At 44.6% G+C, this 26,509-nt stretch overlaps 2 protein-coding genes across 2 annotated transcripts; one reads left to right on the top strand and one right to left on the bottom strand.

The window, feature by feature from the left end:
- chmp1a (charged multivesicular body protein 1A) lies at positions 1-13,069 on the bottom strand. Its single transcript, XM_083654273.1, has 7 exons — positions 12,958-13,069; positions 10,017-10,036; positions 9,825-9,902; positions 7,568-7,714; positions 6,684-6,812; positions 4,895-5,088; positions 1-2,079 (listed from the first exon to the last, which is right to left on the bottom strand). The coding sequence occupies exons 1-7, from the start codon at positions 12,962-12,964 to the stop codon at positions 2,058-2,060; spliced, it is 597 nt and encodes a 198-aa protein (XP_083510399.1). The 5' UTR covers positions 12,965-13,069; the 3' UTR covers positions 1-2,057.
- A 136-nt stretch (positions 13,070-13,205) lies between these two features.
- On the top strand, positions 13,206-26,461 carry cdk10 (cyclin dependent kinase 10). The gene is made up of 13 exons (XM_083654383.1): positions 13,206-13,402; positions 13,938-14,010; positions 14,160-14,231; positions 16,204-16,306; positions 18,945-19,026; positions 19,643-19,710; positions 20,868-20,920; positions 21,389-21,458; positions 21,768-21,827; positions 22,403-22,526; positions 23,112-23,251; positions 25,315-25,367; positions 25,453-26,461. The coding sequence occupies exons 1-13, from the start codon at positions 13,313-13,315 to the stop codon at positions 25,545-25,547; spliced, it is 1,083 nt and encodes a 360-aa protein (XP_083510509.1). The 5' UTR covers positions 13,206-13,312; the 3' UTR covers positions 25,548-26,461.
- The last annotated feature ends 48 nt before the right edge of the window (positions 26,462-26,509 follow it).

The following is a 26,509-nucleotide window of genomic DNA, read 5'->3' as shown; positions in this document are numbered from 1 at the left end:
TTTTTATTTTCACAAGATAAATATACAAAACAAAAGCAGTGCGAAGTTGGCGTAGGTTTGAATATAAAATTACCCCTCCCCGTGTTCAAATGAAAGAAAGGTTAACCTAACCCCCCCCCCCACACACACACACGGTGAAGCTGCTCTGTCACAGGTGGAGATCAGGCTTCTGTCTGCATCGACAGCAAAGGCTCAGAGAAAGAGAACCACAAAACATTCCAACTCTATCAAACTTCTTCCTGCAGTCACCTCGCCAAATCATTAGAAACCGATTCCTGTTGAATGAAACAGTCCCAGGCTGTACATCACTGCTCCTGCTATCAGCACGTCTTCATCTTGTGTTTAGACAGACACCCAAACTGATCACAGATCAGTACCGAGGCAACTTCACCGCTACAGATAAGGGTCCGCGATAACGTCTGCCCACGACAGCTATGGCAACCAGAGCCTGTATTGATCAAGTTCAGCGTTGGATCAGAGTTGGCCTGAGGTGTGGGATGGATGAAAGGAACTATGAATACAAGGACTCCAGATCAGTGGTCGCATGGAGAAATACTAGGGATAGAACAATATATCGAAATTCAATATCGCAATACAGACAAAAAGTGACGAAATGTATGTTTCTTTAATAAATTCCTTTTAAGACTATACGTATCGTGGGGCAGTAAAATGAACTGCGATATTAGCTACATTTTATTCTGCTGTAGTAATCAAATGAGACATTTGATCATCACAATTTCACAAGCTCTCCATCCAAATGACCGGTATATGATTTACACTCATCATCGTAGCATGTATTGAATATAGTTTTGTTGCATTGTGTCGTATCGTAGCATATCGTCCCATCGCTAATGAACACAGACCATGCTGGATCCGAGTGAAATGAGAAAACACATCATGCCTACAGGTTAAGATCAGCTTGCATCCACAACTGTTCCATTTCTAAACGAACTCTCTCCTTCAGGCACTGAGGAGGAGGGGGAGCACCTATGCAAGCACCTGCATCCCAAATAAGGCATACAACGTTCAAAGCAACAAACAAACAAACAAAACAAAAACATAAGAATACAGGCATGCGTAATCATCTATAAATCTCAACATAAAATACAAATGACAGCAAAAAAAAAGAAAATTGACGCTGAGAAACAAAACTATTGTCCTTTGTTGTACACAGAGTTGGAATTTCGACACGGACATCTTGGATGAATCTGATAAGAAGATACTTATTCTTCCTCGCTAGCGTTATTGAGGCGTCACCGTGACTTTTAACTCAAGAAACGATACATCGGAGAGTGCGCGCTGCGCACAAGTGATATTTCTCCCCCATCTGATGTAGTTGGCTTCTGACTTTCTTAGAGAATAATACGTTGCAGCCGACATCTTTCCATCGGCGGGTTGAAAACGGGAGAAAGTCTGAAAAAGCTAAAAACAAAATACATACATCTTCAACCCACCCAACTCGCTTTATAATCAATAAGTCAAACTTATTAAAACCCTTTGTTATATAGTGTCATTGTACATTATACAGTATGTAAAATGTCTGTACAAAGGATACATCCAATAGTGTGTGAATCCAGATTCGGATAGTGAAACCACAAGACGAGGTGGTGGTGGGAGGGAGATAGACCCAGAGAGAGAGAGAGAGAGATAGACCCAGAGAGAGAGGGAGATAGACCCAGAGAGAGAACAAGTGAGAGAGAGAGGGAGATAGACCCAGAGAGAGAAAACAAGAGAGAGAGAGAGTGATACAAAAATAGAGGAAAAATTCAAGTGAACAGTAAAATGAGACACAACAGGGTGGGTATGGGAGACAGAGACGGGAGCAGAGGTGGATCGAAATGGGAAGGAGAGAGAGAGAGAGAGAGAGAGAAAGAGAGAGAGTCATGCCATCTCGGGGGTTATTTATAGCGGGTGTGTATTTATAGAGCGGGGGGATGGTAATCAATAGGCTCATTAAGTCCTCAGGGTAGAAACTAGGAACAGAGCTCCTTTCCCCATCTTCATGTTGCCTGCCTCCAAACAGTTGTTGTTGTTCCACCGCCTCTCCTGCAACATCTTCAGTTCCGCAAAGCAGCCAACCTGCAGACAGAGTGACACATGGCTTTAGAGCCAACCTACAGACAGAGTGACACATGGCTTTAGAGCCAACCTACAGACAGAGTGACACATGGCTTTAGAGCCAACCTACATACAGAGTGACACATGGCTTTAGAGCCAACCTACATACAGAGTGACACATGGCTTTAGAGCCAACCTACAGACAGAGTGACACATGGCTTTAGAGCCAACCTACAGACAGAGTGACACATGGCTTTAGAGCCAACCTACATACAGAGTGACACATGGCTTTAGAGCCAACCTACAGACAGAGTGACACATGGCTTTAGAGCCAACCTACAGACAGAGTGACACATGGCTTTAGAGCCAACCTACATACAGAGTGACACATGGCTTTAGAGCCAACCTACAGACAGAGTGACACATGGCTTTAGAGCCAACCTACAGACAGAGTGACACATGGCTTTAGAGCCAACCTACAGACAGAGTGACACATGGCTTTAGAGCCAACCTACAGACAGAGTGACACATGGCTTTAGAGCCAACCTACAGACAGAGTGACACATGGCTTTAGAGCCAACCTACAGACAGAGTGACACATGGCTTTAGAGCCAACCTACAGACAGAGTGACACATGGCTTTAGAGCCAACCTACATACAGAGTGACACATGGCTTTAGAGCCAACCTACAGACAGAGTGACACATGGCTTTAGAGCCAACCTACAGACAGAGTGACACATGACAGAGTGACACATGGCTTTAGAGCCAACCTACAGACAGCAGACAGAGTGACACATGACAGAGTGACACATGACAGAGCGACACATGGCTTTAGAGCCAACCTACAGACAGAGTGACACATGGCTTTAGAGCCAACCTACAGACAGAGTGACACATGGCTTTAGAGCCAACCTACAGACAGAGTGACACATGGCTTTAGAGCCAACCTACAGACAGAGTGACACATGGCTTTAGAGCCAACCTACAGACAGAGTGACACATGGCTTTAGAGCCAACCTACAGACAGAGTGACACATGGCTTTAGAGCCAACCTACAGACAGAGTGACACATGGCTTTAGAGCCAACCTACAGACAGAGTGACACATGGCTTTAGTTGTGAAGCTTTTGTGTGAATAAGCCTCAGAGTTAAACAGTAGGGTTATAAGTCGCATTATGTGATGATATAGCACATGTACGTTTTCATATAACATCAACAACAGTGTTATAGTATAGTACAGGGATACTCAACTTGCTTTGCCCGGGGGCCACTTTCGTGAAATGATAGGAGGCCAGGGGCCAGTTAATAAACAAACAATATACATTTTTCTGTAGCGGATTGTAGGTTTTTGGGGTGTCAGCCGGAGTTTAGTCTGGCAGTGTTGTGCACACCGGATAGTTAGTTAGGTTAAGTTAGTTAGGTTAAGTACATACATAAGTGCCTGGGTAGCAAGCAGATGGCGGTATTTGACAATTTAGCAGCTAAATCATAGATTATTGAAAGATATTCCATATTCCAGACTGAAATGCTATAACAGGAGTGGAGTATTGGCCAGAATGACATGAACATTTGGACACTTATTAAGCGGGTATCTTGCATGTTGCGTTGAGGTGCACTGTATTTTTTGGGCCGCAAGTTGAGTATCACTGGTATGGTATATAGTATAACAACAGTGTAGGTAGGACAAATTGGAGAGGGGCTTTAAAAAGGTACAGTGTGATCTCTTTCTCAGGTAGATAGTTCTTTCATTCTTTTTAGATGTTTTTTCTTTTGCATTGTGCCTTTAGCGGACAGGAAGGTAGAGAGAGAGAGTAGATGACATGCAGCAAAGGCAGCACAGGATTCAGAAGGTAGACCAGTGAAGCACAGATGGCCTCATTAATTATTCATGATTTGGTAAATAAGAACGCTATTTTCCCCAATAATGCAGTACGCAATGTTCCAGATGAATATGATCTTTTCAATGCATCTAGGACACTCTTTAGAAAAGTAAAGGAACTATTGAAATAGGACACTTTTGGCTACTGAGCTAAAGTCGCAGAACCCATAAAATGCATTGCACGGTGGCTTAATACCGTAGATGTTCCTTCGTCAAAGCATGACAAACGGTCTCCTTTCCAAAACACATGTCATTGTTTTGATTGTGCTAACGGGCAGCATGTCTATATAAATTATAATGCAAGATCTTCAATGTTGTCTTATGAACAAAGTCTTCCTCGTGTGACCTGAGCTCAATTTTTCTCATCGTTCTTACTAGCCTAATGTTAGCAACCAAAACAGTAGTGCATGGTGCTCTACAAACTAAAGATCCATTCGAACTGCAAAACTGGCTGTTCATGTGTCACTTGAGTTATATAAAATAATATATAAAATGTATATATTTATAGAGAAAACTACTATTATCATTCTTACTTAGCATTTTATACATTTAGCCAACGGTAATGCCAATGCTCAAGGACTCTTCAATGGGACATTCAAAATGCTACCATCAAAAACGTACAATCTTCTGGTTATGGGATGGTCTTCCCTGGTTGATCACCCAGTACTGAATGCACCTGACATAATGCTTAGATAGAGACTTTATTGATCCTTTGCAGGAGATAATTAAAAAAGTGATGCATCGATTTAAGATGCATCGAGATGCATCGAGATGCATCGATAATCGTTATCGAATCGAATCGTAGCCCTCTGAATCGTAATCGATTCGAATCATGAGGCCAGTGAAGATTCACAGCCCTAGTAGCTAGGCACGATAATACCAGGAAGAAGAAGAAAGCTACTAAGAGTACTTATTAAAAAAGAAGAAGAAAAAAAAAACAGCGACAGCGGTCCATACCGTCGGGACAGCTGGTCCTCCTTCTCCTGGTTCCGCGAGGTCTCCCCGCCCAGTGAGGTGGCTCCTGCAGGCAGCTGCTCCAGCTGGTCCATGACCTCCAGGCCGCTCTGCTCGGCTATCTGGTGGATCAGGTCATCCACCTGCTCCTGAGGCGTGGTCAGTGTCATGGCCGAGCTCATCGAGTCCTCCATCACCTGGTGTGGAGAAGAGACAGAGAGATGGTTTCAGTTGAAATAGGAGAAAAATCACACTGGGCAGAACTGGGTTTTCTCATCCAAGGCTGGGGTCACACTACACGACCTTTAGGTTGATTGATTATATAGACAGGATGTGGCATCACTACTGATTCTTAACACCGGCAGTCATATTCACCTTATGGAGCCCCGCCCACTTGACCCATTGTATCACGACTTCCTGCTCAAAACGCCGACTGTTTTACCTGCTCAAACTAGTCTGACTCACCTGGTCAAACCTAGTTTGACTCACATTATGAGTCAGACTAAGTTTGAGAGTCACAGGAAGTGTAAATACAATCGGAACTTCTAAATGTATTTACACTTCCTGTTAGTATCTCAAGCCAGACGGTCTCTTCTGCATAAGGTGAATAGATGAGTGGTTCTCAACGTGGGGGCCATGGACCACCAGGGCTCCTTGAGGCGGTCCCCAGCAACTTGATGAATTATTAAACGTCATTATTTCATTTACAAGAAGTGAACACAGTTAGAGAATGTAGAAGAATGACCTGTTTTGATCATAGCTTCACTGTTATCTCTCTACAGTGGCGGACTGCATAATCGGGCACGTCGGGCAAATGCCCGGTGGCCTGGCATGGCCTGGCCTGCAAATTTTTTTTTTTTTTTGCAGGCCAGGCCACTCACTGAACAGCAAGCCAGGCTATATATATCACTGAACAGCAGGCCAGCAGGCCACTGACACCAGTCGCCAGGCCAGTAGTGTTCCTATTTGCGTGGAGAGCAGCCAGCAGACAGGCAGGCAGGAATGAGTTAACTTGTCAGTCAGACTCGTCAGCCCAGGCCACTCGAGGTGAGGCTGTCCCAGCCCAGGCCACTCGAGGTGAGGCTGTCCCAGCCCAGGCCACTCGAGGTGAGGCTGTCCCAGCCAGGCGTAGCTTAAAGCGTTGCTTAAAGCGTCACTCTAGGCGTATGTGTAAACCCGCCGGTAGTCTTGGAGCCTCCCTGGTGAGGCCCACCTCACTTTGAAAACCTCTGCAGTAGTCTTGGAGCCCCCCTGGTGAGGCCCACCTCACTTTGAAAACCTCTGCAGTAGTCTTGGAGCCCCCCTGGTGAGCCCCCCTGGTGAGGCCCACCTCACTTTGAAAACATCTGCAGTAGTCTTGGAGCCCCCCTGGTGAGGCCCACCTCACTTTGAAAACCTCTGCAGTAGTCTTGGAGCCCCCCTGGTGAGCCCCCCTGGTGAGGCCCACCTCACTTTGAAAAGCCCTGCAGTAGTCTTGGAGCCTCCCTGGTGAGGCCCACCTCACTTTGAAAACCTCTGCAGTAGTCTTGGAGCCTCCCTGGTGAGGCCCACCTCACTTTGAAAACCTCTGCAGTAGTCTTGGAGCCTCCCTGGTGAGGCCCACCTCACTTTGAAAACCTCTGCAGTAGTCTTGGAGCCTCCCTGGTGAGGCCTGCCTCACTTTGAAAACCTCTGCAGTCGTGCATTTCAGCCATACACACAAACAGAATGTAAATACGGATATGCAAAATGTGTGCATACAAATACCTGAACAAACCCCAAAAACAAATTCAGCCGCTCTGTGGCCACTCACCGAGGTGTGGACGTCAAGGTTCTGGACCTGAGTTTCAAACTTATCCATGACGGCAGATACCTTCTGGAGGTCCATGGAGCCCAGAGCCTTGTCCAGCGCCTTGGTCACCTGGGTCATGCTCTTGGTCACCTGATGGAAAAATCAAAATATATGCCTTTATAATGTGTTTGTCTCGAGTTCTGCGACAAAAGTAAAAACACACTACGACTTAAAAAGGGGGGGATCCCATCTAGTCCTTTTCCCTAGTGTTCATTATATTTTCTTATCTCATGTCATATTTTCCTAGAAGGATTGGTAAAAGTATCAATAAGTATCAATACAAAAAAATTGAAACAGATACAATACTCATTTGCAACAGGTATCGATAGTATCGATAAGTATCAATACAAAAAATTTGAAACGCGGACAGAAATCTCATTTGCAACAATATGGAAACCAGCGGTACTTTCGTTGAATGAAAAATCAAACATACTACTGATTTTTCCCCTCATGTTTTGCACATCAGCCAATAGTCTTTGCGAGCTGTTTGAGCAGTCTGTGTTTTCAGACTGCTGCATACAAACAAATAAGAAGAAACAACAGTGTGCAAGGATCTTAAGTGACTTTGGATAAGAGCATCAGCTTGAAACATAAATGCAATGAAACACAACAAAGACTGGAGACTGGAGACTCTGGGCCAAAGTATTGTCATGTGGAGAGAAGGAGGAGAAGTAGAAAAGAATGCATCAAAGAGTAGGTGTAAAGCGAGAGAAGTGGAAGCGATATGTGTGGTGTGACTGTGATCATATGAGTATGGTTATTTCTTTCCATCTCAACCTTGTGGATTCAATAAGCCACAGACCTATAAGAAGGGACTTGTCAGCCAACTAAAGACAGTAGCTTACCCCCTTCATGGTGATAGCAGTCTGGACTTTAGAGGCCACCGCATCGACACGGGACGACATGCGCAGCCAGTTCAAACCCTCGTTTTTCTTTCGGATGGCGTTCTCTGCGTAAACTCTGGCACATTCCACATTCTTCTGCTGCAGCGCCTGGCCAACGGACAAACACACACACACACACACACACACACACACACACACACACACACAAACACACACACACACACACACACACACACACAACACACACAAGGTCTGGGTTCACACACTCAAAGTCTGCGTCAACAACACTCCTTTCATTTCCCCCTCCAGGCGGGTATAACCTTGCATGTGTATTTATGCATCAACTGTAAATGTGTATTGACTCAGTGAATTCATGTGTTCTCATGTTAAAGCTGGCAAAAAATCAGCGTTGTGTTTTAAATTGCATTTTTTACACTCAGGCTTTTATTTTGTGAAACATATTGTTTTATGACAAAAATAGAGTTCACACACTAGTGATGCTGCTCCCACCATGTATTAGTATCACCACAAAAGTGTGACGTTTCAGCCAAAGCCCTTCCTCAGACATGAGGAACTGTTGTACTGCCCCCTTCTGACTGATGCCTGCCACTTCCTCAGACATGAAGAAGGCCTTTTGGCTGAAACGTTGCTGCTGTCTGTCCCAGATGACTCATTCAACTCTTGCAAGGATATTTGAGTGTGCTGGCCTGTTCTCTTGTTTTAATCTAGAAATGGAGCCAAACTAAGCCAGTAAACTGGGGTGGGGGTGGTGGGGTACAGGCTCTGAGTCTGTCCGAGGGGAAGCCCGCAGTGTCAGACTTTGAAAACCCCTGTGCTAGACAAATAAACTTGCCTTGCCTTGCATTAAAGAATGCTAATGTTGTACTGCCCCCTTCTGGCTGATGCCTGCCACTTATAACTATAACTAGGGATCTAGCCCTGGAAAAAGCGTTCTCTTTAAAATGTGTCTGAATAATCCCGTATAGGGATGGGCTGTGTTGGGGCAGCCAGACACCAAAATAAAATGATCATTCATTCATAACATCACCTGTCCATGGATTAATCAATCACTTTCAATTTCCATGGGCTGAGTATTGGGTTATAGAGACACTGCAAAACGCATCATCATTAAGAAGCCACGCCCAAAATGGGGAAAACACAAACTCCTGTCCAATCCTGGCGTTCTCCTATGTCGCGTGCATGGTCGGTGTGGCACAAAAAGATCGTATATACAGAAGATGAACACTCCAACTTACTTCATTGACAGCAACATCCACATTTTTCTTCTCGCCAATTCTCAATGGCTTCCTTGTTTTCCTCGGGAGTACAACAAAACTTTAACTGGTGATTTTTACATTTCTTGTCTGCGCAGCTCACCACACAACAGCTTTTAGCTATGTTTAATTCAAGGAAAATGACGCTGGTGTGTGGAAATGAACGGAGCTTTTCCCCCGTGATGGGCGTGGCCTATTTCATGCAGTGTCTCTATATGAGGACAGATAAAGAACTGGCATTACCCACTAAGTCTCACACAACACCACCAACTAGGATATGACATGCAGGCCTGCTATGAGCCATTCACCACTTACAGTAGACGCATGTTATACAACTTCATGTGTCAATTCCAAAAGGCTTAGAAGGTAACGATGTCAACAATGTGGGTTCTGGTGCAGGAATTTAAGATGATATAGTATCTAAGAAAATGAAATATTAAGGGAAATATAAGACTATATCTGATGACAATCATAAGCTTCCAAAGAACACAAATCCAACCCATTCAAAGGTTTCTTGCGATAACACAACATAAAAGGGGTGTAACAACAATACGCATATTCGTACCAAACCGTTTAGGTATGAGGCTTGAGGTTCAGCTGCAAACCGAAAAATCTTTAACCGCTGACCAGCGCAAGTCTTCTACAAGGATATCATGGGAAACTAAAACTGAGACAAAAGGTGTTAAAATAATTGAAATAAAAATGTAAATTAGGCTGTGAAAATAATAAAATAAATAAGTAAAAGAAATTAAAATAAATAATCAAATAAAATAAAAGGAAATTTCTCTGGCATTTATACTTTTTTTGCTGTATCAAAATTAACGTACTGAACCATGACACCACTGTGTCGTATCGAACTGAAAATTAATTTTGTGAACCTACAATATAGATACTCTTCTTTCCACGATGGGCACAAAGCCAAACATCAAAGCACTGAACCACCAAAATGAGGTCTGGCCTTTAACCTGGCGCCCATCGCTCACCTTCTTGACTTTGGCCTGCTCCTTCTCCGAGTCCTTCTCTGCCTTTTTGGCCAGTTTCTCAAGCTGCTTAGCTGTAAACTGTGAAGACAGATAGAGAGAGACAGAGGAATCAAGTCAATAACATTAGAGATTTTTTTTTCCTTCCAGATTATATCAAGATGAGATGAATTAAAGCTTTAGTCGGATGCATACCTTTAGCTGGAAGAGTGTTTCTGGGGAGAAAGTGAAAAGGGGAATTAGCAACGTAGAGAGTCTCTTTAAAAGCACCATGAACAAGGCCGGACACCCCCAACTGCTGCTTTTCTTCTTCTACAGTTTTGTTTAACAGCGGTTTGTAAACAAATTAAATTAAAACATGCATTAGCGCGCCACCCACACTGCTCAAATGACCCAGCCCTTCAGATTACTTATTTTCATTGTTAATGTAGGCATTACAGGTGGTATTTATGTAAAATATGGAGTGACCGCCTGGAATAGATATAAAATTGAAGTTTCTAATCTACACTTCACTGTGGGTTTGTGATGCACCTGTGTTGAACCAATGAGCACTCAGCTCGATGTGTTTTTCATCATCCTCTGCGCTGTGCAGTCAGGCGCAGTTGGTGGAGAGCAACTGCGGCGACAAATACCCTCATCCGGCTCCGGCTTCCCACCCGCAGACACCAGCCAACCGTGCCTGTATGGACGCCTGACCAAGCCAGAGGTAACACGAGGACACGAACCTGCGACCCTCGCGTTGGTAGGCAGGGAATCTACCGCTAACACTACCCGGACAACTTTTCGAACACTCACGTAACGGGCCAAGCAAGTCGCTGGTCGAATCTGCACAGAACTTGCTCATCTCAAACGAGCCTAATGATTGTCTGCCAACCTTCTCAATAGACCCTTTTCACAGGGGCATTTTTGTGTCGAAAAGGCAGGGAAAACACAGATGCAAGCAAAAGACTAATGAGGGTTTCCAACTTACAATCTTGGAAGTTGGAAACCCTCATTAGTGTTTTGCTTGGCCGCAGCAAAGATGAACCAAAGAAACACTTTATGACATGAATAAGTGGGTGCTTGGTTTAGCATGCAGGCTTATCTAACACATGAATAACTGGGTGTTGGATTAGCATGCAGGCTTATCTAACACATGAATAACTGGGTGTTGGATTAGCATGCAGGCTTATCTAACACATTAATAACTGGGTGCTTGGTTTAACATGCAGGTTTACAGTATCTAACACATTAATAACTGGGTGCTTGGTTTAGCATGCAGGCTTATCTAACTGGGTGCTTGGTTTAGCATGCAGGTTTATCTCACACATTAATAACTGGGTGCTTGGTTTAGCATGCAGGTTTATCTAACTGGAAGAGAGGGAGCCAATGGTCAAACAGGGTAATGAGATTTGCTGGAGCAGAGTGGAGGACACACCTTGCCTGCCTGGACATTTAAGTAATTGAAGGCAGCTGACTCAAACCATATACACACAAATACACATAACTGGCTAGAGCTGAGGAGCAAGCTCTACACCGACACGTGACGTTTTCTCTTCCATAGTTTACCCAGTAGTGTGAACTAGCCTAGCCCCATAATGCACCGCTGTTCTCCGTCCCTCTGCGATCCACTCTGAATCAGCGGCACACATCGTTCCATAAGGAAATTGAGGGGGGGTTGAGCGTTTAAAACACTCAATGTTCGATCGCAGATCCAAAGATATAATAATCTCTCTACGGAAGCCAGTAGTATAGTGTTAAAATAATACTCCTGCATGAAACAACCGTTTAAAAGCAGTCTTTCCACAGCCTGTGTCGAATTTAGGAGAGGAGTAGCGTCCCAGTGCCGACAGAAACCTTGGGAGTTTGAGTATTTCATGACATGTTTTGCTTCCCAGGTGCGCTGGATTTGATCACTGTGCCGCCGTATCCGTGTGTCCGCATTGCAATGTTGTTTGCTCGCCGCGTGCAAGCGGTGCAACATGATAGTGAGATCAAACACACCCTCCTGTAAATTCGGCACATGCTGTGGATCGAACGTCGGAGACGGGTAGGAGAGCGTTTTAAACGCTCGACCCCCCCAATTTCCTTATGGAACAATGTGTGACACTGTTTCAGAGTGGATCACAGAGGAACGGAGAACAGCAGAACATTATGGGGCTAGAACTAGCCTAGCTAATGGTCCGTTCCACTGGGAGCGAAGGATTTCACGGTTGAAGTGACGTCACACCAGAGTTGTTGACGTCCCATTTAAATGCTTCATTCATTTATGGTAGGAGCTGGCAAGTGGCAAGTGCGTCATCTCCGAGTGACCTATGTGCATTCAAGCTTCAGGCTTCAAGTCGTAAAACCACGAACAATAGAAGTTTCACTGAACTGCCGGTGTTTGGGCTTGGCATCTTTTTTCTCCTTTGTCACCAGGCTCCCCTAAACCTGAATCTGGAGCGACAGAAACTGGATGATTGAGCCATTTATCCATGTTTGCCAGTTTTGTGCAGTTTTGACATGCATGAACATGCCCTCTTCACACAGTAGTGTAAGTTGATATGTGCCGGGGGGGGACTAGTTGCGTATCATTTTAGAAACTGAAATTACTTCGAATATTGTTTTGATCATTTTGTAAATAAATTGTAATTCCCAATCTTTCCAAGTATCCCAGACCCCTGGTTGGGAATCAGTGACTACGACACACGTCCCTAAAGGGGCTAGCTAATTCTAAAAGATGAAATTGGTGGATTACTGGAATGCCGCATTATAAACGGCAATTGACAGAGTTTGTAGATAAGCACGGTGACATCAACCTGCCAGGTTTTTGAATAGGGCGTGACATTCTTTACATTAGGACGTGCGTGACGGGGCTAGCTTGACATTTGATCAAACCTAAGGGCTACAGTCAGTTAGCGAAGTAAGACACTTTATTTACTTATTTAATCAGGACGGACAGCCCTAGCCGGACAGCCCCGTCTTGCCACAATGATATAAGGTTAGTTATGGCCGAGTAACAAAAACTAAACTTGTTGGACAGCGGTTGTTACAGATGCGTTAGCTAAGTTTAGCTAGCTAGCCTAGCTAATTTGGTCGTAAAACTGATTATGTAACTCTAAACCAAAGGCAAACTCCATCTAACACACTCGTCAACTGTTTAAACACTAGTTACCATCCATGTCAAGGCGTTATGACTTCCAGGTAATGAAATTAAAATGTATTTTCCGCTCTCCGACAGGCTACTCTTGATTTGTTTTGATTAGCCTGAGACACTCCACTTCCTGGTCCTGACGCTGTACTTCCTGGTTCAGGGTCAGTCACGTCACGTGATTCGTGTGAGTCGTGGGCGTGGGCGTGGGTCCCTGTCCTTGCTCAAACTCCGGGAAAGCGCACGGTTGTCCTTTTGGTGGCCAAAAACAAAACACGATGGCTGCGCCCAGCGGAGCTAGCTGCTACCGGTCTAGTTAATGCCATAACGTTCATATAAACCCAGTCTTCATTGTTTGAAATCGGTCTCAAAAGGCAGAATGGACACCGTTGGCGAAGACGAACCAGACCCTATAAAGCTGAAGTCCATTAAGAACAATAGAACATTCACAGTGCCGCAGAATCACAGGGTAAGCATTAGCTCTGCTGTATTGCGAGAACGACACACCAAACTCCATTCAGTGGTAGTTTAATGTCAACTAGCCTCTCAGCAAAGCTAGCTAGATCACAAAAGGTATGTCATATCCACCGGTTTTGGGGGCCCTAGACTTGGGAACAGGGACTACCACAGCATCCTTCCAGACCTTAGGTACATGCTGTTCCTGTAAATACATATTAAAATGTATTGAAATACAGGACTGAGTTGTTTTGCACAAGATTTTAAGTAAGCGACCGCAGATGTCAGCCAGGTCCATTATTTTATTATTATAGCAAGGAAGGCCCGTTCCACAACCTTTTGGTCTATGTCAAAGTGCTGATCATCCTTGAGTTTATCACTCAGTTCCTGAATTTCATTCCTAAAATCAAAAGTGTCAAAACGGTTGAGCGTTGGCAAACTCAGTGTCTGAGCTGAAGCCATCCAGAGTGACATGATTGCTGCCCTTGACTTCTGGAGGCTGTGATGCATGATGGAACGGATCTAATCTTCTCCCCTCTTTTTTTCAGCTCGGGAACTGCAGGAGTGTCAAAGAGTTCGAGAAGCTGAACCGAATAGGGGAGGGAACCTATGGCATTGTGTGTAAGTCATGAATGTAGGAGACTGTTGATTCCCTGGTTGGTCCAAAGACATCAGACCAGCAGATCCAGTGGACCCAACCTGGTTTTGCAGAATGTGACCACAGCTGCTCACTCAGTAGTTAAGCCGCTTGTTTCCCGTTCTTACCGCAGACCGGGCCCGCGACACCAAGTCTGACGAGATTGTAGCGCTGAAGAAGGTGCGGATGGACAAAGAGAAAGATGGTGAGACCACTGCTGCCCTTCTCTCTGTCTCTGTCTCTCTTGCCTCCTCTCTGTGCCTCCACTCCCCCTCAACCCCCCACCATGGACTTCTCGTGCGTTCCTTTATCGCAAAATCACTGGGATGTGGAGGCTAAATGACGTCACATCCGTTTTGTTAGCATTCCGTTTGCAGAAAACTTGAGCTGGGAAGTTCACTGTTCATTGGTCAGATCCAGTTGCTAGCCAGGCTAGCCATAACAATTGATAACATGGCATTTTGCGGCATTTTGCGCATACAAACACTGCAGCCTCATGTCCACACAGATAGATGTTAGGCAGTACTGTGTGTACAGCTGATTTAATGAGACACAAACAAAACAGAAGTGCTAAACAACATTACTATGATTATAACTACTGTTGTTGCGCGGTTCAGCCATCTTGGATTTTTTAGGTCGAGGCTGCTGAGGCTCCTACGAGTTTGGAATGGGAAATACCAGCTCTGGTGACGTCACCGTCCCAGCTCATGACCTTTGAAGTCGTAAGATTACCAGTTCCCAGTTATAAAGGAATGCACGATTCAAGACAACACAACCAACATCCTCCCCCGCTGAGCCCCCCTCTACCCCCACCACCACACTGTCGGTCACCACCAGCAGCCAGGTGAAGAGGCAGCTGGAGAAGCTACGCCAGAACTAGCCGCGACACGCAACTATAAAGGACTTTCCTTTCTAGTTGCGCTCGACCCTCCCTGTAATCACTCGCCGCCCGTTCTCTTCATAACATCAACGCACCAATCTCAATGAAAAGTAGGCACCTTGTTGTTGCCACGGCTGTTGTCTCTCACACCGCTGTTTGTTCAATAGTTTAGAATATGAGCTTTATTTGTCTCCCCGGAAATGGTTGTTTGCTTCTACAAAGAATCTTCTTCTGGTGCTCTACTCCGCGTTTCAGCTGATCAACAGTTCTGAAAAACCCGTTTTATATAGACCTTATTCGCTAACCCCGGACGGCGGCATATTGTTGACATACCGTCCTGCAGCTGACAACTAGTAACAGCCTTATTGTCATTTCTGTTCCATTACAAAATAGCGATAGCGATGACAGCAATAAAAAACCCAGAGTTGTTGTTTGTATGCTCCCGTTAATGCCTGTAATAATAAACAAAATAAAAAACAAGGTGAACAGAGAGCTGTCAGAAAGTTTCACCTGTCTATCCTAACTATCCACACATCTCCTGTGCTGACGTATCCTCAGTCTCGCTCCCTTCACGTCTGTGGACGGTAGAGATAGAAACAAACCACAGGGACTTTATTGCTGTCATCACTACAGCACTACTGGCCCCTTCTTGAACTAACATCTTTCTCTCTCTCCAAAAAAAATAAAAACACTTTTTACCACTATTTCTTCAGAAGTTGTAGTTATCATAGACTGTGTTGCATAGTTGATTGCTCTATTGCTGACAAAAATGTGTTATTGTAAGTCGCTTTGGATAAAAGCGTCTGCCAAATGACGTAATGTAATGTACTACAACCATGCATAACGCATGTCACCATCCGAACACAACAGGAACGATACAGGTAACGCTAACTTCCGCTAGCTTCCTATAAACGCTGCTCTTACATAGGCTGTTACTTGAGAGCTGCAGTGCTATGTCAACAACATGGTGGCGGTGGGCATGCCCGTACATGAGTTACGTCAATCGAATAAGGTCTATATATTATAGTTTATCCTGTTTCTTGATTTCAATTGATTGCTTTTCTAATGCCTCACTGACACCTACATCTTTGTGTGTTTTTGACATCATCTATGTTGTTGTTGTTGTTGTCATAGCTGTCATTGATATTGATGTTGCTGCTGTAATGCCAGAATTAAAGTACTCTCTCGTATCTTATTCAAACCTCTCTCTCTCTCTCTCTCTCTCTCTCTCTCGTATCTTATTCAAATCTCTCTCTCTCTCATATCTTATTCAAACCTCTCTCTCCCTCTCTGACAGGGATTCCCATCAGCAGCCTCAGGGAGATCACCCTGCTCCTGAGGCTGAGGCATCCCAACATAGTGGAGCTGAAGGAGGTGGTCGTAGGCAACCAGCTGGAGAGGTAGTCAATGAACGCACGCATGCACGCAACGGAAATGATGGCTATATAAAATTATACCAGAAATGCAATAAAGTATTTTACAAACACACCAAAGAACCACCACAAGAAGAACACATGTGTAGACAGCACGGTTACAAAAATGTTACATTCATAAGTTACTACATTAGTGGACAATAGACGATATGTGTAGTATACAGACAGGTGCTTCAAACAGGCTCTATATCAAGGACCTCTGAAGTACGACTTACAGATGATTCAACTGGGTTTTGGTGCTGCAAGGTCCAACAAATTCTATACCCTGGAACCTGAGAGAGCACATGTCATGTCCCACTGAATTAAAGTGTCTAACGTATGTTACATACATACTGTATACATACATACGTACATACAGGCTAACATGTTGGTCAGGAAATTCCACTCCTGTTCTCATAATGTTAAGATCACTCTCTTTAGGGCTTACTGTACCCCTATCTATACTGCCCCCTTGTGGGTAAAGTTTAAGAAGGCGAGCAGCCATAAACTTCAGGTTGCCTATAATGACTGCATGCGCATCTTGCTGAAAAAGCCCAGGTGGAGCAGTGCTAGTGACCTGTTCTGTAAGGCGGGGGTGTCCACTTTCCAGGCGCTCCTGAGAAATCTGAGGTACAGGTTCATCTGTCGATTGAACGTATCTCAGAATGTCATGATTAAGTTGCTGGCTGATCCTGGGCTAAGAAGCACTGTGAGATACCAGTCACATTATGATCCTGGGCTAAGCACTGTGAGATACCAGTCACATTATGATCCTGGGCTAAGAAGCACTGTGAGGTACCAGTCACATTATGATCCTGGGCTAAGAAGCACTGTGAGATACCAGTCACATTATGATCCTGGACTAAGAAGCACTGTGAGGTACCAGTCACATTATGATCCTGGGCTAAGAACTGTGAGATACCAGTCACATTATGATCCTGGGCTAAGCTCTGTGAGATACCAGTCACATTATGATCCTGGACTAAGAAGCACTGTGAGGTACCAGTCACATTATGATCCTGGGCTAAGAACTGTGAGATACCAGTCACATTATGATCCTGGGCTAAGTACTGTGAGATACCAGTCACATTATGATCCTGGGCTAAGCTCTGTGAGATACCAGTCACATTATGATCCTGGGCTAAGTACTGTGAGATACCAGTCACATTATGATCCTGGGCTAAGCGCTGTGAGATACCAGTCACATTATGATCCTGGGCTAAGTACTGTGAGATACCAGTCACATTATGATCCTGGACTAAGAAGCACTGTGAGGTACCAGTCACATTATGATCCTGGGCTAAGTACTGTGAGATACCAGTCACATTATGATCCTGGACTAAGAAGCACTGTGAGATACCAGTCACATTATGATCCTGGACTAAGAAGCACTGTGAGATACCAGTCACATTATGATCCTGGACTAAGAAGCACTGTGAGGTACCAGTCACATTATGATCCTGGGCTAAGTACTGTGAGATACCAGTCACATTATGATCCTGGGCTAAGAAGCACTGTGAGATACCAGTCACATTATGATCCTGGGCTAAGTACTGTGAGATACCAGTCACATTATGATCCTGGGCTAAGTACTGTGAGGTACCAGTCACATTATGATCCTGGGCTAAGAAGCACTGTGAGATACCAGTCACATTATGATCCTGGGCTAAGAAGCACTGTGAGGTACCAGTCACATTATGATCCTGGGCTAAGTACTGTGAGATACCAGTCACATTATGATCCTGGGCTAAGCTCTGTGAGATACCAGTCACATTATGATCCTGGGCTAAGAAGTACTGTGAGGTACCAGTCACATTATGATCCTGGGCTAAGAAGCACTGTGAGATACCAGTCACATTATGATCCTGGGCTAAGCTCTGTGAGATACCAGTCACATTATGATCCTGGGCTAAGTACTGTGAGGTACCAGTCACATTATGATCCTGGACTAAGTACTGTGAGGTACCAGTCACATTATGATCCTGGGCTAAGAAGCACTGTGAGATACCAGTCACATTATGATCCTGGGCTAAGAAGCACTGTGAGATACCAGTCACATTATGATCCTGGACTAAGCTCTGTGAGATACCAGTCACATTATGATCCTGGGCTAAGAAGCACTGTGAGATACCAGTCACATTATGATCCTGGGCTAAGAAGCACTGTGAGATACCAGTCACATTATGATCCTGGACTAAACACTGTGAGATACCAGTCACATTATGATCCTGGACTAAGCTCTGTGAGATACCAGTCACATTATGATCCTGGGCTAAGAAGCACTGTGAGATACCAGTCACATTATGATCCTGGACTAAGAAGCACTGTGAGATACCAGTCACATTATGATCCTGGACTAAACACTGTGAGGTACCAGTCACATTATGATCCTGGACTAAACACTGTGAGGTACCAGTCACATTATGTGGAAATTCTGGTACGCTTCCCTTTTATAGTGTATGCTTTTTAGTGCTCTTATGTGCCTTATGTCCTTTTGTAATTGTGGATGTGCTGTGTCTGTGGACTACGTGTCTGTCAATAAAGGTTTGATTGATTGATGTAGAGAGAAAATACTGCATTTAGCCTCTTTAACTGTGTGTGTGTGTGTGTGTGTGTGTGGTTCCAGTCTGTTTCTAGTGATGAGTTACTGTGAACAGGACCTGGCCAGTCTGCTGGAGAACATGCAGACACCATTCTCTGAAGCTCAGGTAGGAACATGCAGACACTGTTCTCTGAAGCTCAGGTAGGAACATGCAGACACCGTTCTCTGAAGCTCAGGTAGGAACATGCAGACACGGTTCTCTGAAGCTCAGGTAGGAACACGCAGACACCGTTCTCTGAAGCTCAGGTAGGAACATGCAGACACGGTTCTCTGAAGCTCAGGTAGGAACACGCAGACACCGTACTCTGAAGCTCAGGTAGGAACATGCAGACACCGTTCTCTGAGGCTCAGGTAGGAACATGTAGACACCATTCTCTGAGGCTCAGGTAGGACACAGCTGTGACACTTTCAGCAGCTGCTATACGTCACCATCAGCCTTTGTTCACACCTGCCTGCCGCCTAACATAAGCAGAGCTGAAGTTGAGCTCACGCTGAAGTTGAGCTCACGCTTAACCGGTCACACCAGAAGCTCTCTCTTCTCCTCTGCGCCTCGCTCGGTGCGCCTTGAACCCGCCCACAACTTCCATTGACTTCATGTCTGGCAGCTTCACGCTCCAGACCCAACTTTGACAGCTGTTTGTCTCATCTGCAGTGTGGTGATTCTGTTTGTCTCATCTGCAGTGTGCTGATTCTCCACTTCTCTGTTGCCTTTTTCTCTCCAGGTCAAGTGTATCGTCCTTCAGCTGCTGAGAGGTTTAGAGTATCTCCACCACAACTTCATTCTCCACAGGTCAGTCCAGACACTCCGTGGGAGCCAAGTCTTCTGGATTACAATACACTGTTTCCTCCGTAATTTGACGCTAGTTGTCAAGTAGGTTCTCATTCCTTGCTGTGCTACATGAATGCAATTTTCTACCAATTTTCTTATTGTCAATTCCTCATCTGCTCCATGTCTCTGTCAGCCTGGGAGCATGTACACTACCATCACGCGCTTCCAGTGATGGCTGGAAAATGCATCACAAAACACTAGGGGTGTCACGATACACTCAGTTCACGATACGATACACGATATTGGGTTCGCGATTACGATACGATATTTTAACAATACGTTTTTGCGATCCATTTGTAAGTTGAGGGGGCATCCTCCATTTCACCATTTTCATCCTCCGTGTCTGTAACGTCCCTCGTCTGTTCAAACAAAGCAATGAAAAGGAGAGCGAGCATGCAATCAGATGCAGATCAGTGCCACCATGTTCAGCTTCCTTTTCTCGCGATATGAGATTTCGTCTCAACGATACATATTGTCACGTTTTGATATCGCGATATATCGTGGGACGATATATTGTGACATCCCTACAAAACACCGAAGCAATGACCGCTCATCATCAAATGTGTCTCCAAAACCATCAATATTGAAGAATAGGATCACTTTTCAAACTGAAGCAGCATGTACGGTATATTGTACCAGAAAACTATTCCCAATAGATCAAATACTATGAGTGAAAGTGTCAGAAAGGACTTTGTGGGGAAGTAGATGACCTCATGTGGGAGACGGTTTCCTTTGAAGCAAAATGGGGAAATATGTTTAAAATGTCTCAAAATGGGAGAATATTCGGATCAATCCGTGTTGGTCAGGAGAAGAGATCTGCAGTCATTTATGTTCCAAATGCATTCAGCTTTTCAGCCCGTACTGTGTCATTAGGCCACGGAGATGGTTTTGATCTGGTTTTCGGGGGTGCGGTCATGTCAAAGGTTGTGGGTCAAAGGTCGTTAAAGCGGCTAAGCGCAGAAATAGCCAAGCCACATGTCTGTGGTGGGAATGTAATAGATGAACTGTTTGGGATGAAGGAGCAAATGAGGTATTATTATTATTTCCGGCTGCAATGCTGCAAATGTGACTGTGACTTATAGTAGCACGGCCGTTATCCTCTGCAATCTCGTTAACAGGGACCTTAAGGTGTCTAATCTGCTGATGACAGACAAAGGCTGTGTTAAGATCGGTGAGTCTGTCACATGATTACCATAACCACCCTCATCACATGATTACCATAACCACCCTCATCACATGATTACCATAACCACCCTCATCACATGATTACCATAACCACCATCATCACATTATACCTGCACTGCCCAGCTCGACCATCACTCATCTTTGATCTCTCCAGCACAAGTTTGTTTCCTTGGTTTGTGCTCCTGAGGAAAACATGCTTCTGCTACTAAAGTCAAGTGTCTTGTGGCCGTTCCAGCAGCTTGGCTTAAAACCACAGGCGACCCAAGTTTTCCAGGCTTGGGCGGTACCTGAACAGCTTAGACTGGCAAAATCAGCATCTTATTTTAAATCACCTCTTAAAACCTATTTTTATAGTCTGGCTTTTGTAATGTAATGTTGCGTTTGTTTGTTTTTTGCGGTGCCTTCTTGTTTTCAAGATTTGTTTATGGGTCTGAATGTGGTTCCTTCTGCACAGCGGATTTTGGGTTGGCCCGGATGTACGGCATCCCCCTGCACCCCATGACGCCCAGAGTGGTTACACTGTGGTGAGTCGTGTGTGTGTGTGTGCGTGTGTGTGTGTGTGTGTGTGTGTGTGTGTGTGTGTGCGTGTGCGTGTGCGTGTGTGCACGCGCGAGTGTGTTGGCCTTTGAACCATGTGTAAGGTGCAGCTAGCTTACTGTGTCCTTGTGCTGCTGCAGTGGAAACTTTATTCCACTAATACCTCCAACTAATCCTCCATTACCTGACTGGATCTCTATCTCTCTGTCTGTCTGTCTGTCTGTCTGTCTGTCTGTCTGTCTGTCTCTCTGTCTGTCTCTATGTCTCTATGTCTCTCTCTATGTCTCTCTCTCTAGGTATAGAGCACCAGAGCTCCTCCTAGGGACCAAGACCCAGACTACAGCATTAGATATGTGGTAAGGCTCCAAGCTCCAACATGAACTTAGAGGGGGGAAAAACACTCATAAAATACTGACCAGTATTTTGCGGCAATATTCAATGGAACCACAATGGAAATAAGTTTGACGACTTTTTTGTGATATCCTGATGAATTATTTGTACTCTCGATGGTGTACCGTATTTTTTGATTCATCATAAAATAAATAGACATAATGTACATAAATCCATTCAAGTCAAGTCAATCAAGTTTATTTGTATAGCCTTAATTCACAAGCATGTCTCAGAGGGCTTCACAGAGCAGTGGTGAGTATGGTAGAGCATGTCTCAGAGGGCAATAGACCCTTTTCACGCTGTCCATTTTGTGTCTACAAGGCAGGATAAACACAGGTGTACCAAAACATGAATTAGGGTTTCCAACTTCCAGTCCATTTAGGTGTTCCAGTGCTAGGGCCCTAATTAGTTAATTAGAGTTGGTTTGCACCTGTTTTTATCCTGCCTTTTAGACACAAAATGGCAGCTGTGAAAATGGTCTACAGTAAAAGTAGCGGGTGGTAGGAGTGGCTCTCTCACGGTGCTGCTTGTCTCTCTGCAGGGCGGTGGGCTGTATCGTGGCTGAGCTGCTGGCCCACAAACCTCTGCTGCCTGGAAGCTCTGAGATCCAGCAGGTGGACCTGATCGTTCAGCTGCTGGGAACGCCCAACGAAAACATCTGGCCGGTAAGAGTTCAGCTCAGAATAGACCCTTTTCACGGCGGCCATTTTGTGGCGAAAAGGCAGGACCAACACAGGTGCAAGCAGAACACTAATGAGAGTTTCCAAATTCCATGATTATAAGTTGGAAACTCTCATTAGTGTTCTGCTCGCACCTGTGTTGGTCCTGCCTTTTCGACACAAAATGGCCCCCGTGAAAAGGGTCTATTGGCTCATTTCACAGCAACCTTTTGAGGTGGTGAAGCAGGAAATAACACAGGTGTAATCATTAGCATGAATGAGGGCACCTGGCACTGGAACACCTAAACAGAATGGAAGTATAAGTAATGGATTAATGGTATTAGCGTACAGCTGCTTTACTTCCTGCTTTTACCACCTCAAACAGCTTCTGTGAAATGGGTCCATACCTCTCAGGCAGGCAGGCTGTCAGTTCACTAAGCTATGGAAAAGTCCCTGCAAAATGCATACATGATAAAAAGCACAATAAAAATGATAACTGGCTATCTGAAAGCTTGACAGAACAGATGGGTCTTTAGCTGTGTGTGTGTGTGTGTGTGTGTGTGTGTGTGTGTGTGTGTGTCTCACACACAGGGTTTCTCTCGCCTCCCCCTCGTTGGCCAGTACAGTCTGAGGAAGCAGCCGTACAACAACCTGAAGAATAAGTTCACCTGGCTGTCTGACGCCGGACACAGACTGCTCAATCTGCTGTTTATGTTCAACCCTCAGCGCAGGTACAACGCACGCACGCACGCACGCACGCACGCACGCACGCACGCACGCACGCACGCACGCACGCACGCACGCACACACACACACACACACACACACACACACACACACACACACACACACACACACACAAAACAAAGCTTTCTGAAGCAAAGAGGGTTCTCTATTTGAAGTTTTCTGAAGCTCGTTAGTGGCACCTGCTGGTCAAAAGGATGAAGAGCAGCTATGGATCTAATGTGTCTAATGCAATGGTTCCCAAACTTTTTCATATCAGGGACCCTTACACTGACATACATTAGACCATGGACCCCCATTTGATAAGATTTTGTCCCCCATTGGATACGATTCTTTGCTTTTAGATTATTTATTTATTACAGAAAGTGTATGAAACCCATGACCAAAATAGTCATACATTAATATCATTGTGTTACTTATGGGTGGAATTATAGTGGAAATAAATCATTCCCCTTTTTGCTGGGGACCCCCTGGAACCTGCTCAAGAACCCCCGGAACCTGCTCAAGAACCCCGGGAGTCCCCGGAGCCCACTTTGAGAACCACTGGTCTAATGAACTGCTTCGTTCTGGTGCTTTGAAAACATGTCATTTCTTGTTGTGAAAACAATGCCAATTGCCAAATGCTAATCATGTTGTTTGGGTGTATTACTTAAAATAATAATAATAATGATAATAATGATAATGATAATAATATAATAATATGAATAATAAATAAATAAATAGCATCGTCTTATAATTCTAGAATAGTCTAAATCTGGTATTTGTAGTGAACACTGCTGACTGAAACACATGCTTATTCATACTTATCCTTAATTTATCTTACAATAAATCAATAATAACTGCTTGGTGGTGCGTGTTGAAGTGATCGGTCATTATGAATTGGTCAGTGATTGCTCCATCTCTGACAAAAATCATCAAACACCACAAACTCCTCCAACTACGCACAAAGTCCACGCGGGAAACTCACTTCCTTTGAATCGGGTACCGAAGCGGTCACATGGTTGTCTACTGCGTTGTTATTGTTGGCACACCAGGTCTAAAGAGGAACATCACTAGCTTTAGCTTTAGCTTTAGCAGACACGCACCAGGTCTAAAGAGAAACATCACTAGCTTTAGCTTTAGCAGACACGCACCAGGTCTAAAGAGGAACATCACTAGCTTTAGCTTTAGCAGACACACACCAGGTCTAAAGAGGAACATCACTAGCTTTAGCTTTAGCAGACACGCACCAGGTCTAAAGAGGAACATCACTAGCTTTAGCTTTAGCAGACACGCACCAGGTCTAAAGAGGAACATCACTAGCTTTAGCTTTAGCAGACACGCACCAGGTCTAAAGAGGAACATCACTAGCTTTAGCTTTAGCAGACACGCACCTGGTCTAAAGAGGAACATCACTAGCTTTAGCTTTACCAGACACGCACCTGGTCTAAAGAGGAACATCACTAGCTTTAGCTTTAGCAGACACGCACCAGGTCTAAAGAGGAACATCACTAGCTTTAGCTTTAGCAGACATGCACCAGGTCTAAAGAGGAACATCACTGGCTTTAGCTTTACCAGACACGCACCATGTCTAAAGAGGAACATCGCTAGCTTTAGCTTTAGCAGACATGCACCAGGTCTAAAGAGGAACATCACTAGCTTTAGCTTTAGCAGACATGCACCAGGTCTAAAGAGGAACATCACTAGCTTTAGCTTTAGCAGACACGCACCTGGTCTAAAGAGGAACATCACTAGCTTTAGCTTTACCAGACACGCACCATGTCTAAAGAGGAACATCACTAGCTTTAGCTTTAGCAGACACGCACCAGGTCTAAAGAGGAACATCACTAGCTTTAGCTTTACCAGACACGCACCATGTCTAAAGAGGAACATCACTAGCTTTAGCTTTAGCAGACATGCACCAGGTCTAAAGAGGAACATCACTAGCTTTAGCTTTAGCAGACATGCACCTGGTCTAAAGAGGAACATCACTAGCTTTAGCTTTAGCAGACACGCACCAGGTCTAAAGAGGAACCCAGCTGCTGATTATTGTCTTTTTTCCCCTATCCAGGGCTACTGCCAAAGATTCCTTGGAGAGTTCCTACTTCAAAGAAAAGCCTCTACGTAAGTAAAGGAATCCAGATTGTGAGTCGTGTGTGAAAGGTGTCAGCGCTGACCTCAGTGTGTGGTTCATCTCCTCTCTCTCCAGCCTGCGAACCAGAGCTCATGCCAACCTTCCCTCATCACCGCAACAAGAGGGCTGCTCCTCCTGCAGAAAGCCACGGCAAACGAAGCAAAGTGTGAGGAAGATGATGGTGATGATGATGATGATGATGATGAGCCATTGGATTGGAAGACATCAGTGTGGCAGTGGCTTGTGCATTTAATAGGTGGACATTGTTGGTTCCACGGATTTTGCTCATAGTAGATGGAGCCAAACAAAGCGATGGACTGTGGAACAGATGGACACTTTGCTGGGACTGGCTAGACGGGTATCTTAAAGGCGAACTAAATCCAAACCCAAATGTGTGGGAAGCCTGACATCTCATGGTAAACAGCATGTTACTCAAATTGCCATCTGCTATTGGCTGAAGTGATCTTTGCTGACATGTGATGTCACCACTCGGCTCATAGCAGATGGCAAGTTCAATAGCATGCTTCTTACCACGACATGTCATGTCCAGCTTTATACACATTTAGGTCCTCCGTAACTCCAGAGGTTCCATCAGGTACACCTGCTCCTGGATGCACACAAACCCCCCAAGTGCCAAACAGGAATACTTGAGACTGGACGGAGAAAAGTAGAAGAACAGTGCGCCCAACCTTTAAACCAAGGAACCTATAAAAGAAAGGAGAGTACATAGTAATGTTCTAATGCTCTGCTTGGGCCAGACTTTCTTGCGAGTTCTATTGAAGCCTATGGGAGAAGCATACTAAAACTCAACATATCTATGTTGTATGAGCTTTGGTGAAGAAATGCCTCTATTAAATGAAAGAACACACTTCAGAGAATATTCTAATGACTGATTTTCCCTCATGTTTGCATTCATTTGTTTGTTGTTGTTCTCCAAATAGTATTTGACAGGGCTCAGGGCGAGTCACAGGAACTATTTGGAAACCAACAGCAATAGTACAGCAACAGTAAAAAAGCATGTCTAATTACTTTTGTGTATTCTGTTGTGTCTGACGGTGTGAAAAACAGATACATAAAGTGTAGGAAGACTTGTGACAGTTAGACTTTGACAGACATCAGATAACACCAATAC

The sequence above is a fragment of the Poromitra crassiceps genome, assembly GCF_964638095.1.
Source record: "Poromitra crassiceps genome assembly, chromosome: 18".
NCBI lineage: Eukaryota > Metazoa > Chordata > Actinopteri > Beryciformes > Melamphaidae > Poromitra > Poromitra crassiceps.
Note: the sequence above shows the minus strand (reverse complement) of the source record. Positions and strands in the feature narration are given on the sequence as shown.

Coding starts and splice junctions, on each gene's coding strand:
- chmp1a (XM_083654273.1), bottom strand. Junction 6,813..7,567: donor CTGCTATCACCATGAAGGGG/GTAAGCTACTGT, acceptor TTTTTCCATCAG/GTGACCAAGAGCATGACCCA. Junction 5,089..6,683: donor ACCTTGACGTCCACACCTCG/GTGAGTGGCCAC, acceptor TCTCCACACCAG/GTGATGGAGGACTCGATGAG.
- cdk10 (XM_083654383.1), top strand. CDS start 13,313: ATGGACACCGTTGGCGAAGACGAACCAGACCCTATAAAGCTGAAGTCC. Junction 21,459..21,767: donor CCCAGAGTGGTTACACTGTG/GTGAGTCGTGTG, acceptor CTCTCTCTCTAG/GTATAGAGCACCAGAGCTCC. Junction 25,368..25,452: donor CTTCAAAGAAAAGCCTCTAC/GTAAGTAAAGGA, acceptor CTCTCTCTCCAG/CCTGCGAACCAGAGCTCATG.